General features: G+C 45.5%; 1 protein-coding gene across 2 annotated transcripts; it reads left to right on the top strand.

Annotated features, from left to right (window-relative positions):
* The first annotated feature begins 9084 nt into the window (after nt 1-9084).
* LOC115780222 (C-reactive protein-like) lies at nt 9085-13639 on the top strand. Of its 2 annotated transcripts, XM_030729309.1 has the most exons (6): nt 9085-9301; nt 11230-11490; nt 11941-12227; nt 12424-12551; nt 12695-12873; nt 12953-13639. In XM_030729309.1, exons 1-5 carry the CDS (start codon nt 9208-9210, stop codon nt 12864-12866), a joined length of 942 nt encoding a protein of 313 aa, XP_030585169.1. In that variant the 5' UTR covers nt 9085-9207; the 3' UTR covers nt 12867-12873; nt 12953-13639. The 2 variants fall into 2 exon arrangements, with proteins under 2 accessions (XP_030585169.1, XP_030585168.1); XM_030729308.1 differs by having other exon boundaries at nt 9086-9301; nt 12695-13638.
* Nucleotides 13640-14076: the final 437 nt, after the last annotated feature.

The raw sequence follows: 14076 nt of genomic DNA, 5'->3' as shown, positions 1-14076 counted from the left end.
ATGTGTTTGGTTTCATATCTGTGTGTGTGTGTGTGTCTCCCTGCAGGCATGTCCGTGTGTCTGCGTTACGTGACTGACGCTGTGCAGCGAAGCTTCCCGCTCTTCACCGTCAGCCCTGACGGATCCCCTCTGAGCCTGCTGGGCAGCTTCGACACATTCATCCTGTCATATAACTTTTATTATAACATGGGTCTCGAACCCATCGTCCCCTTATGGCCAAACATTAAACAGGACATCTGGACCAGCCTCTGCCTCACTGTGGACACCAGCAAACATGTGGTCCAGCTGTTCACCGGCAGGTACATGAGTCCCAGGAAGGTGCTGCCACAGGAGGTGAGAATGGGGCCAAAATCAGAATCAGTTTGTAACCTCCTCAGTGTCTCCTGGGTTTGTCTCCTGGGTTTTCCAGAGGGACATGCCCAAAACAGACCCTGAGACACTTGGACCGCTCCGCTTGGAGCAGTAGGTCATTCCTAACCCAGGGGTCCACCCTTTTCTGAACCATGGCGCCTTCACATCTGGCTCTGCAGCAGGCCAGAGATCACCACGCCATGAGACCAGCAGCAGAGACCACTGAACTAGAAATCCTCTGCCTCTGGCTCTGCTCATAAAAGTTAATAAGTTCATTAAGCCATGTATCAGTGAAGTTGAGGAGAATCATCTCATATCAGACAAAGCTAAAATAATCAAACTACACAAGCAATTTTTTTAATGTCTACAAGAAAACAGATGAAGGCTTCACTGAGAGCCACGTCTGAAAAGCACTCCCAGAATTAAAGGGGATCCTCAGCATCAGCCAATCATCTTCATTTTCCCTTTTGTCTCTCTGTGTGTGTGTGTGTGTGTGTGTGTGTGTGTGTGTGTGTGTGTGTGTGTGTGTGTGTGTGTGTGTGTGTGTGTGTGGGCGTTCAGTATGTGTGGACAGGTGAGCCTGTGATTAATTTCCCAGGTTTTGACGGTCAGCTGACAGACGTCCATGTGTGGGACTGTCCTCTGGCTTATAGAAACATCTTCCACTACATGAGCAGCAGTTATTACAGGTAAGGTCTCCACGGTGAACCCAAGGTGTCTCTTCAAATTAGGCTGTGAGTGCAGTGTTCAAAACCAAAGCCATCAGGACCACGACCATCCTCACCAGAGTGCAGTTCATGCTGCGCCCCGGTGGAGTCGGTCAGTGCTGCCTGTTAATCAGCTTTATCGAGAGGACAGAAATGGCCCCAGTAAAGCCAAACATACATAAAATGTGAACCTCATTATGCTGCAGGAGCATCTTTAAAAAGTGAGAGGCAGCGGGAGAAAGAGGAGCAGTGTGAAGCAGGGTTATTATAGTTAACGAAAACCAAGGAAATAACGAAAACTGAAATTGAAAAAACATTGTCGTTAACTGTCTCTGGAGCTTGAAAAAGGCGACTGGACTTCTTTTTGTTTCTTGAAGACGTTTCACCTCTCATCCGAAAGGCTTCTTCAGTTCTCAACCCTTCATTGGCACCCTCTTTTGAGGATGCCAATGTCCACATTTTGGACAGGGAAAACAGATGGTTTGAAAGAGGAGTGAAAGAAGCCATCTATGTCCACTGTGAACAACCATCATTGAACAGAGGAGGTGGATTACGTCACCAACTTTCCCCCGCTTACAGTGCTGTCCTGAGCTCCCTTCCCAGACGTCTCAACCCCCATTCACACCTTTGTTCCAGTGACCTCAATAGGCCACAGGAAACAATGGAGCGGAGTCCTAAGTTGGTTTCAACTGAAACCACTGATTAAATATGACCCACGCCCCCCTTCACACCTGGGCACATGTGTTCAAGCACATGATCAATAGAGGGTCATAACCACCTCCAGGGGACTACGCCCACAGGGGTTTAAATACCTGGGTCTCTCCACCATTTGGTTGAGAACTGAAGAAGCCTTTCGGATGAGAGGTGAAACGTCTTCAAGAAACAAAAAGAAGTCCAGTCGCCTTTTTCAAGCTCCAGAGACTACTATGACCTGGATAACTGAGAATCTACACAGACATTGTCGTTAACTGAAATAAATAAAAACTAAAATTAAAAGGAAAAAACGATAACTAACTAAAACTAACTGAAATTATAGATATTGTCATTTTTTAAAGCGCATGTGCGTGCGCTCGCTCACCGCGCTGGTCCTCACAGTAATGGCTGCGGTCTGCGGAGACAGAGTCCCATATGGAGTTCCTTTGACTACGACAGCACAGCTAGAAGCGAGTGTCTTGTTGTGAATGATGAAAAATGTGTGGAATACTTCTCAGTCAGGAAAAACACCAACATCAACGTCCAGCTGAGAAGCGCACGCAAGGAAACCGCTCTGATCCTACGAGAAACCTGACGCACCTCTGGAGAAACGTGACAACTCGTCGGGTCCACGCAGCCCACAAAGTTGTGATTAACCTGTTCAGTTCTTGTGTGTTTCCGGCTACTTTCTCAGTCAGACAATAACAATCAGGACTAATAATCAAAGCATCAATATAAGGACTCACAAATGTCAGCAAATTCCTGGAGGGAGCTGCTGAAACTATCAGGATGGAGAAGAAAGTGAAAAAACAGGGACAAATATGTTTGCAGCCAAAAAACTGAGCACAAAGAACAACACCACAAGATAATTAACACACACAATCCAGCTACACAAGCAGAAATGCGGACATGAGGTCGGACACTTCGGTTGTGTACAAAGACCCTGCGAGTCTAATTAGGAGCATCTAACCAAGCTAGCTCCAAAAGCAGCTTCAGGTGGTGAGAACATCAGGATGCAGCTGGATTTGACCTTTGACTCCTTCAAAGAGTTTGTTTTTGTCAAACACCACATGTAGCTGTTGTTAATCTGCTGCACTGAGGCTGAACTTTATTGGGAGTTCATGTACAGTTTGAGTTTTGGAAGTTGGTTGTTGAATATATTTCTTTAAAGGGCAGCTCTTGTCGAGTTTTCATAACACAACAGTCACTTTTGTGCCTTTAATCTTGCACCTGATTAAATATGAAAATACTAAAACTAATACTGAAACTAAAATAAAGCTAAGCATGAAACCAAAAATAAAAACTAATAAAAATGAACAAAACCACTGAAAACGAACTAAAACTAAACGATAATGTAAAATCCAAAACTATTCTAACCCTGCTGTGCAGATTAACCTTCATCCTGCACTGAATCGCTGTAGATGGGCGACACGTGAAATCAGAGGGATACAGAGATAAAGCAAAGGGCCAGCATGCCTCCAACCATTCACACCCACAGTCACACCTGTGGCCAGGAGCCTCACATGCATGTGTTTGGAGCCAAAAACACACAAACTCCTCACAAACAGGCCCGCGGGATTCAAACCCGAGACCTGCCTGCTGTGAGGTGACACACGACCACAGGGTGAATAAAAGATGAAAGAAAAGTGACTCGGTTATTTCAGGCCTTGTTTTAAATGTGATTTTAATGCTTACATTTTAAAAAGTGCCGGTTTGTGTTTTTGGCTCATACAGCGGCTCCGTGCTCTCCTGGTCCCACATCAGCTACGCTCTCACAGGAAATGCAGTCATGGAGGAGTCCTACGACCTGCAGGTGAAACAGGCAGTCAGGGAGGCTGAGCAGGAGCGTGCACCGAAGCTGAGATTTTTCAGTGTGGGGGGCAGAAAGAGAGGGCTGTTTAAATGAAACGGGAGGAGGAGAAACATTTAAACAATTATGCATCAACAAGCCTATAAATCCTATATTAATGAGTTTGAAGGAAATGCTCAGTTTGATTTGAGTGTGTTTGTCCTGTGATGTCTTCCCATTGGCTGGAAACTGGTCACATGCACTGTGAATGGACTCCTGCATTAGAAATAGCAATTTGTGTACACATCTGTGGTTGCTGTGTGTGTGTGTTATAAAAAAACCAAAAGAACAATAAAGAGGTGGTGGAGACGCTGTTGCTGTATTGTATCCATTAGAGGAGCGCTTCATTATACTGTGAAGGGCAGCGCTGGAAATAAAAAACATCCCTTTTTGTTTCATTAAAAGCTCAGCAGTGACCGCAGTGTAAGAACTCAGAGATTCATTTAAATGAAAGCATCGTTGCTTTTTTCCTATAAATATTAAATACTGGGAGCTGCTTTGACTGATCATCATAAAGTCAGAATCTCAAATGAATATTTTCTGCATTAAAGTCTCCCATCATGTCTCGCTGCTGGCACCAAAAATTATTCTTTAATATGTTCTTTACTTTAAAAACCCCAAGAGCTCCATCTGAGACTCCACAGGCCTCAGCCAGCATGTTAAAGGTTAAAGTTCACGACACTACAGTTAGAAACAGACTGAAGGATGGCTTCTTTTGGAGGGTTGCAGGAGAACGTTTCTAAAAAGAACCTGGCAGCACAGCTCAGGTTTACAGAGATGAATCACCTATGAGCTTTGGACAGGCGAGACAGCTGTGCAGATGTTTGTCCATAACGCACAGCAGCATGATAGGGGAAACCCAAACTCAGCACATCAGCACAAACACCTCAGACCACCTGTCAGCACGGTGGAGGAGGGCTGATCCACGCCGGCCCAGAGTCCAGACCTCAGCCTGACGGGAGCTTCAGAGAGCTGAGAAACAAACGCCCTCAAAGCTCAACCAACTGAAGAAACGTTCCTCCAAGTCATGCAGAAATCCTTACATCATGTTACTGCTGCTAAAGGTGCTCCTACAAACTACTGCATCATGGGTGCACGCAGCGTTTCAGCATTTGGCTCAGTTTTAGATAATGTCATATTTTATAGTTCATCTGAGGTCGTTTACCTAATTTTAAGACATAGTAAGGATGACGTCGTTTGTTATTATGCATTGTGGTACCCACACCACTGGTGGTACGTGGACTCCCTCTAGTGGTGTGTGGGAAGTCTTGAAGTTTGTTTTATTACGGAACCCCGCAAGGGACACAGGAGGGAAAAAGATGCACTTCACATCTATCACACTAAAAAAAAAAGAAAATTCACAACTCAGTGGTTACTGTAACCACACCAAAACTGTACAAGCACGACGGGAGCCAGGCACGAACCTGGCTGTCACACTGTCACTCGATCATCTTACACACAGACACACACACAGACACACATTGACCTGTTATTTTGAGTTCATAGTTTAGATCAAGCTCAAAATAGAGATCTATGAATCTGTCCCTCGGGTGACGGTCCTCCATCACTGTGGCTGTCTGAGGTGAGCGGCTGTTAGGAGAAGGGGGACGGTGTGACTCTCTGTTACTCTATGACATTATAATCAATGCAGTCCTTTATGACCACTTCAAATATCTTTATAGAACTGTGATGTTGTATTGTTGTGATTTTTGCTGCCCTCTTGACCACATTTCTCATTAAAAATACATTTTTAATGACAGTTTTTACCCTGATAAATTAGAATATATAAAAGTCACTTTGCCAAAAAGTGATGGCAGCTTCTAAGCTGGTGACAGAAATGTTGTTTCACAGATTATAGGCCAACAGGTCGTTTACAGCAGTTTACATACAGCCAGTCATTTTCTGGCATATACTGGCATCACTTTGTGGCAGGCGGTCATCAGAGCGATATTTATGGTACTCAGTGTGAAAATCTCACAGTGGGTGTAAAACCTCCCACAGTCAGTCTCACAGGTTGAGCCACCCAGCACGTTTTTTCTTTACAATTATCTGCTTAACAAAACAAGGCAAAACATCTAGAAAACATGAGTTATATCATAATAATAATCATTTCATTGAACATGCAGATTTATTTATGCACGAGGTTTCTTAATGCGGCGTTAAACCTGCCGACACCACATCAGTAATGATGTCATTATGAGCTACAGGAAGGAGTTTGGTGAGCTTTTGCAGCGTTTTTCTGTCTCAGTGAGTCTGAGCTCTGTAGCAGACCATCTGCATACATAATGTGATTCACTATATTACCAGTCTCACACCCAGTTACACAGACGCACATCAGCAACATAAAGATCAGCAGTTTACTTCCTTTGTCTCGTTCTCCCAGCTGTGTCCACTCCCCCCAGTCCCCCTCCTGTGCTTCCTGTCCCAGCGTCCCTTCGTCAGAGCCTCGAGTACGTTCCTGTCTGCGTCCCTGTTTCTGTTCCACACTCTGGTGTTTTTCTTGCTTCAGTCTGTTCCCAGTTTAGGTTTTCAGCAGTTTTAGTTTTCCCTGCCTTTGCACTTTATACCACCGGCCTGAACAAAGGGCCCTCTTTGGTCTGCCTGCCTCTGTGTCCTGCACCTGGTCCTCACGTCCTCCACACGTGGAGGTGACCTCAGGTTTAAGTCTGGATCTTCAGCGTTGCACAGGTGATTCCTTTCTGTCAGAACACATCACCATGGTAACTCATGCTGCAGACCTAACCTGCTCATAGACGTATAACACAGGCGCTGCGTAATCCCTGAACAGTTAATACCAAGGTTTGAATTAAAGCTGAAAGTCTGAACTTCAATCACAACTTAAACTGTTGAATTTAAAATCCACCGCGGTCGCGTACAGATGCAAAACTATATTTACAATATTCACCTTTATATTTGGGAACGTCCTCACCTGTAGTGGGACTCACTGTGGGTGGAGCTTTGATAGAATATCTTGTGGTTAGGCAGGAAGTGTGGAAGCAGGTGAACATCCTCCTGTTAGATGTAGCACATCCTGGAGGATGAGAGGCTGCCAGCCTGATGTAACATTTCGTGCATTTCACGTGTTTGTCAGTTTGCAGCTGTTGCACCAACACGGCCTGATGCTCACAGTAAAAGTATGAGATGTTTCTGCTGCTTCGTGTCAGGGAAGCACCGATGTCAGCTGCTGTCAGTTTTAACTCGGGCCTTGTCCTAGAAAGCAGAAGAATCTTTAAAAGCACACTGATATTAGTTTCCCATCACTGTCTTTAACACAGTGTCAGGTACCTGCATGTCAGAAACAAAGCTCAAACATCAGAGCCTGCTTTGCTGTCTCGTTTGCAGGACTGAATCCAGAGAGCCTCTTTGCTGCTTTGTCTTCAATAAATGTGTCTCGACTAATTTACTCCTAATAAACACGTAGAGTCAGAAACGTGATGTCATCCTGTGGAGCTCTGTGCAAAAACTGGGAAAGTTTGGAGCGCTTTTCAGAAAGTGAAAGATGAGAGTTGTCATAAAGGAAGCAGAAGTTCACATTCAGATTCAGTGAAAGCTGAAGTGTCTGCAGTTTTTCTGTTTGAATTTCCACACTGTATCAGTTTCACCTCCTGTTTTGTGAGTCGGGTTTGATTATTGAATCTTTATTTTAGTCTGAATAAACTGGAATCAGCCTTTATGTAACGCACACTTACCACAAAATCTCCACTAACACAACGGCCGTGATCTCTGTGCTGCAGTGCAGGCTGTGGTGCGTTTGTGGTTCTGGAAAATCCAGCACACTGAAACATCACGTCGTCCTCTTTGTTTCACACGTTACTCTGAGAGATTATTAGCATTAGTGTTATTTGTAGATTATTCCAGCACGGAGAACTGCAGCTGCAGCAGAAAGCACCAGGACCACAGAGCAAACAGACACACAACTACATGAACAACACAACAAGAGACAAACTGAGACATTATAGAGAAAAGATACTGAGAGAAGTTACTGATAATAAATAAAAATAAGACAAAAAGTAAGACAGACCTAAACAGGAGACTGAGATAACCTGACACAGCTAACACACACCGATCTAGTGACAGGTGATAACACATTAGCTCTTCATCATGTTAGTGGGTGGGATTTATCAGGTGAACATTTTGTCCTCTGAGTTGATGTTAGAAGCAGGGAAAATGGGCAGCTGGAGGCTCTGAGTGAGTTTGAGGCCAAACTGTGATGTTAGACGACTGAGTCAGAGCATCTCCAAACCTCCAGCTCCTGTGGGTATTCCTGGTCTGGTTCCTGGTCAGTGTCTATCAAAGTGGTCCAAGGAAGGAAGAGAGACAGGGTCACGGGCAGCAGAGGCTCACTGATGCACGTGAAGGCTGGCCCGTGAGGCCTGATCCAACAGAGGAGCTGCTGCAGCTCAAACTGCTGGAGAAGTTCATGCCGGTTGTGATAGAAGGTGTCGAGATACACAGAGCATCAGAGTTTGTTGTGTTTGGGGCTGCAGAGCAGTCAGGGTGCCCGTGCTGACCCCGTGTTTTCTTTTACATCACGTGGATGGTCGGGGGTTTGTGTGTGTCGCTGCCTCCAGGATGTACTATGAGATATGTGTGATGCTTTGGGTGATGTTCTGCTGGGAAACCTTGGGTCCTGCCAGCCACGTACATGTTGCTTTGACATGTACCACAGTTTCTGTGACTATCATTAAAATTAAACTCTGATCTCACTGACTGAAAGCCTTATTTTCATTATGAAGCTTACATGGAAGTTCATCTGCTTCCATTTTCCCACGCTGTCAAACTCAAACATCACTGCTCTCGTCCAATCATCTTTCTGCCCGCCTTCTTCAAGCCAATCAGCTTCCACTCTGCCTCCTTTAAATCTCACTGCTTACCTGTCATTCTGCCTGCAGACTCATTCCTGCAACCCACCTCCTCCCCATCTCCACCTCACCCAGGTCACTCCATCCAGGCCTCCATCTTTATCTCCACCACCAGCATCTAGACTCTGGGGGGGTCCTGCCATGATGGGCCATCACAGTCTAATCATGTTCAGTTCCTCCTAATGGGCTCTCCTTATTGCACTAATGTGCTGTATGTTATCATGGAGTCACTCAGATTGATGCACAGAACAAATCGCTCCCACAACTGTCTCGTGCTGATTCTTTTATCCATCCGTTCTCTTCCTCTTATCCTGGTCAGGGTCACAGGGGGGCTGGAGCCTATCCCAGCTGTCACAGGGTACACCTGTGACAGCTGGGATAGGCTGTCACAGGGTACACCTGTACAGGGCCAACACAGAGCGACAGACAACCATTAACACTCACTAACTGCATGTCTTTGGACCAGAAAGGCCCAAAGTGGATTCAAACCCAGACCTTCTAGCTGTGAGGCAGCAGTGCTAACCACCACACCACCAGCTGCAGCAACTCTGGGGGAAGAGAAAGGGGAGGTGAGACTCTCGGGACAGTTCCTGTTCACGGAAATGAAACTTAACGCTGCTGCTGACGCCTGATCCGGTAAACTGAAAGTCACGGAGCCGAAGGACAGCCCGCTCAGACTCAGACACGTCCACACAGCAACAACACGCAGACGCTTCAGGGACTGCGGGCGGTGTCGGGCACGAAGATGAAGCTGCTTCTCGTCCTCGTTCTGATGGTCATCATACCGACGGTGGTTGAACCAGCGACCGAGCAACCGTACATATGGGAAAGAGCAACAGGTACAAACACAAGACTTTAAAAGGTCTTTAAATCACACAAATCTCACAAACTCTGATGCTCTTTTTCTTGAAAAAGATAAAACTGTGGAGAAACAGCTCAGACTGACTTTACTGACCGACCTGTGCAGTGGCGGAGCTAGGATTTTTCTGGGTAAGGGGCCATCAAGGGGCCACAGTATTCATAGAGGGGCCAAGTATTTTTGGTAGATGTGGTGATATACGGACCAATAAAAATTAAAGCCATTACATTAAAGTTATGGTAAATCTTATCACCATGAGGTGTAAGAATTCAGTGAACTTATGTGCCATTTCACTAAATAACAATATCAGACATTTCATACATTACAGCATTAACTGTTGTTGCTCTCCCTAAATGATTTCTGACCTGATGAAAAGGGACTGGAGGTGTCCTGCTCTTGACCAGCCTCTGGTCTGCTGTGTCCTGCTGCTCTCTCCCTCCTCTCACCCTGCTCATCTTCAGCTGCAGACTCACTCTTTTGCTCAAAAACTGCTGAATTCCTGCCTGAGACCGACCCTTACTTTTCATATTCTTCTATGTCACTGCCAAACATTATAGTTCAGGTCAGTTTATTTAATAAAAACTCTTTTTGCTGCAGTTTATGACAGTTCAGTTTATGGCCTTTTATTTGTTTAAATAATCACGCAGTAAAAATGGAATCTATTGATGGAATAGAACCCTCACTTTATTCATTTTTTAATGGAGAATTCAGACACAGTTTGCTAATCTGTTATGGAGCCTGTGATCACCCATTTAGGTGATTTTCAGTGGAAAATATGTGGAGATTCATACTCTGAATTACAGACATCAGAACTTTCCAAATGTTGATTTCAGTCACTTTAAATCCATTTAGTTCAGTTTTGAAGTCTTCGTCATTTCAGCCTCATCTTCACTCAAACGTTCCCATCATCTCCAGGATCAGAAATTTTTCCATCAGTGAGCTTTTCCAACACGACCAGTGATCGATCATTGATCAGTGTGTTGTGTGTCAGCAGCTTCATAGAGATCAGTGTGATGTAACAGTGATGCTACAGTAACTACAGTAAATGTTTCAGAGGAACTGACTGACAGTCTGACAGCTGCAGCTGCCTCATTATAAATCCATGACATCATCGCTGTCTCCGCCCTGTTGACGAGTGAACGACTGTAAAAGCTTCATGTTACAAAAATAACAAACTAACGTCTAACTGTAGAAATATATTCGTCTGCAGATGAATTCACTCCTCTGACGCTCTGACAGCCACTTTATGAAGGAGGAAATGGATGGGAGGGTCAGACAGGTGGTTCAGGTGCAGCAGGAGGGGAGGAGTCTGTTACTATGGTAACTGACTCAGAGTTGGAGTTAGCTCTTCCTGGAGCTGAAAACCAGAGTTTCCTCATTTTAGGGTTAACAAAGCAGAGCTGGAGCTCTGGAAGAGGCCCCTGCAGAGCGCCCACCGTTAGCTTTGCAGCTACATCCTCCTGCCCTGCACCTGCCACCTAAGGTTAATTAGCAGCTGCACACCAGGTGTGCTGCTCCCCCTGATGGCACCTCTCCCTCCTACAGCTGAGCCTGAAAACTACACCCTGATACTGGATAAGAAGCTGATCCCAGATCTTTTTTTAGCAGCATCCTGATGTGCGCTTGATATCGACTGTGTGAATGAGGGAACGAGTGTCAGACAAACCTCTGAGCCACAGTGTTCACAGCCTGTTGATGAGTCTTAGGGTTAACTCACTCAGCTTTCACTAAAACCTGGAGCAGCCCCCTGAGTTACCAGCCTCAGATATTAATAGTGAAGAGGTCAACATCACCAGGCTGGAGTGGAGGCCACGGTCATACAGACAAAAGCGAGACAACCACAAAAAGCTCGAGTGCAAAGAAGGTTTCATATCCTGTTGACCACTTTATGTTTGTTTCTTTCTCCAGGAGCTTCTGCAGTAGACCTGAGAGGGAAGATGTTCACTTTGGCTAGAAGTTATGGAGGAATAACCTTCTACCCCCCCAATTATCATTCCTCCACTCCTTACCCAACCAGAAGAAACACAGCCCGTTCCTGGACCACTGCCGTACCTTCCACCACCCGTCCCTACACCTTTTCTACCCGCGCCTGGACCACCAGCAGTGACCTGACCACCACCCGCAGCTGGACCCCCACCTATCCCTGGACTACACGGAGTCCAACTAGAGGTGAGTGCATTCAGAGAAATGTGTTAAATCAAAGTGTGTGCTGTTTCTTCTTGTGTGCTTTTGTCTTTAATGTTGCAGCTTTTGAATTGTGTGAAAGTTATTGATCATATCTGTAACATACAGAACTTTTTCTGTTACACTGTTTTACTTAAAACATGGATTCAGAGCCATTAGATATTTTTATGCACACATGCTCAGATGAGGGTGGGACAGTGGTTAGCACTGCTGCCTCACAGCAAGAAGGTCCAGGGTTCGATTTTCTGTGTGGAGTTTGCATGTTCTCCCTGTGTGTGTGTGTGTGTGTGGGGGGGGTTCTCTGGCTTCCTGTCCGGGGTGCACCCTGCGCCTTGCCTAATAGACTCAGCCCCCCTGCAGCCCTGAATTGGATGTATGGATGTTTCAGCTAAAGACACTGTTAAGTTCTGGCTCATCTTCCTCCTCCTCCTGCAGGTGTGTCCGTGTGTCTGCGTTACATGACCGACCAGTCTTACTTCCAGCTCTTCACTCTCAGCCCAGACAGATCCCCTCTGACGGTGGGGGTGAACCCTAACTCATATCAGCTGACATTCGACAATTACAATTACAACTACGTGAACCTGCAACCCCTCATCGTGTTCTGGCCGAACACTGACTCAGACTTCTGGACCAGCATGTGCATCACTGTGGACACCAGGAAGGGTGTGGCCCAGCTGTTCAGTGGCAGAAACATGAGCGTCAGGAAAGTGCTTTCTTATGAGGTGAGAAAGGGGCGGAGCTCACAGTCTGTGTGCAGGCAGATGTTTCAGACTACACTCATCTATTCATGTGTTTCAGTTGTTTCTTTTTAGAAAACAAGCACACCGATACCATCACAATAAATCTAAAGGGAACACGCAGACTTCGAGGACTCCTCTAACTTTATTCTATTGTTTGTTTTTGTGTGTGCGTGTTCAGTATGTGTGGTCAGGTGAGCCTGTGATTGATTTCTCAGGCTTTGATGGTCAGCTGACAGACGTGCAGGTGTGGGATTATGCCCTCTACTATAAAGAAATCTTCTACTACATGACCAGAGGCCGTTATGAGTAAGATCCTCTCCTGTGTGTGTGTGTGTGTGTGCGTGCACGCCCTGCTTCACTGCTCTTTTCCACGTTAGCAGCATTTCTATTTGGATTCAGTCAAAGTGAATCTGGACTTCCTTTAATAGATTTAAAAACGTGTGTTTTAGGTCTTACAGGGGCTCCGTCCTCTCCTGGTCCTACATCAGCTACTCTCCCAGAGGAAGGGCGCTCATGGAGGAGTCCTATGGTTTGAAGGCAAAACAGCCAATCAGGAAAGTGGCTCAAAAGCGTGGACTGAAGAGAGAGAAGCTGAAGAAGAAGAAGAAACTGCTGATCTAATAGAGACGTAACAGAGGCTTTAGCACAAAATCAATGATTCTGTCTGTAACATTAACAATGAGCTGATTTTATGTGTTTGATTTCAGTGTGATTATATTTACAGGACTCGGTGCCAAACGAGTCTCACTCCGCATCTCTCGTACACGACGTACCTGCGTGAACTTCACAGCACACACACCTGAGTCCAGCCTCTCCATCCACAGGTCCCACCTTCATCACAGGTCAGGGGGTGAATGTGTTATAACCCCTCTGGATACTGCTAAGGCTTAAATTTGAAAAAAGGGGAGTGGCTGCTTTGATTGACAGGGTGTGCCTGCACCTGGCCTCACCTCTATTGCATTCAAAATGCTCCAAATAATCCGACTTGTTGTCGGATAGCTGTCTGCTCCGCTGCAGTTAGCAGCTGTCAGTCTGTGTGACGCACCTGTGCAGGTGGTGACTGCAGCTTTCCAAACAAGCTCAGAAGTGTTAGCAGCTGCTCGTTAGCAGGCTGCACCCTGAACTCACCACCTCGATGAGCTACTGAGAAAAGAAAATCACCCCAAACTAGAGTTATTATTCTGGAGGACCCTATCCATATGGACCAAAACATTTTTATATAAGCATGTAAATGTGTTGGTACACGGCTTCGTCCTATTGGCTGAAATTTGCAACCAACCAGAACGGCCAAGTGAGCTGAAGGCACCCGAAATCCTGTCCAGACCGAAGAGTTCAGATCTGACTGAAAGCTCGTTTTGTTGTATCAGCTGTTTTTTTAAACAATAACAATAAAGATTGTGTGACTCAATGCTATTTATTGTGAATTTTTCCCATTAAGACACTCGTTTATAATTCAAAGGAGCAGAAATTTTATTATTTCTACAGGGAAACACAAAAATTCATTTTACCAGATTTTAAAAAGGTCCTTATTTTGCTCCAGATTGAGTGTTGTGTTAACATTTTTGTATGAGCTGAATTATTATTAACACAACTTGGTTGAGTCACAGTGACGGGTCATTCGTACCGAAGGCCGACTCAGACTCAGCGATGGCGTTAGGGGGACCTCCCCTCGGTGAGGGGGCAGCCACTAACAGGTCAACTGAAATCACCTGCGACCTTCTCGCATTTGTGACATTAACTTTCCATTAAAACAAAAACCTTTTGCAACATTGAACCTTTTGGTAGAAGGTGAACTGCTCTGCACCTGCGTTGGTCCACTGGCTGCAGAGCA

Source organism: Archocentrus centrarchus, chromosome 5 (genome assembly GCF_007364275.1).
Source record: "Archocentrus centrarchus isolate MPI-CPG fArcCen1 chromosome 5, fArcCen1, whole genome shotgun sequence".
NCBI lineage: Eukaryota > Metazoa > Chordata > Actinopteri > Cichliformes > Cichlidae > Archocentrus > Archocentrus centrarchus.
This window is presented reverse-complemented; position numbering and strand designations above follow the sequence as displayed.

Excerpts from the sequence above, each read along its gene's own strand:
- LOC115780222 (XM_030729309.1), top strand. The coding sequence starts at position 9,208 with ATGAAGCTGCTTCTCGTCCTCGTTCTGATGGTCATCATACCGACGGTG. Across the intron at positions 11,491-11,940 it reads TACACGGAGTCCAACTAGAG|GTGTGTCCGTGTGTCTGCGT; the intron begins GTGAGTGCATTC and ends CTCCTCCTGCAG. Across the intron at positions 12,552-12,694 it reads ATGACCAGAGGCCGTTATGA|GTCTTACAGGGGCTCCGTCC; the intron begins GTAAGATCCTCT and ends CGTGTGTTTTAG.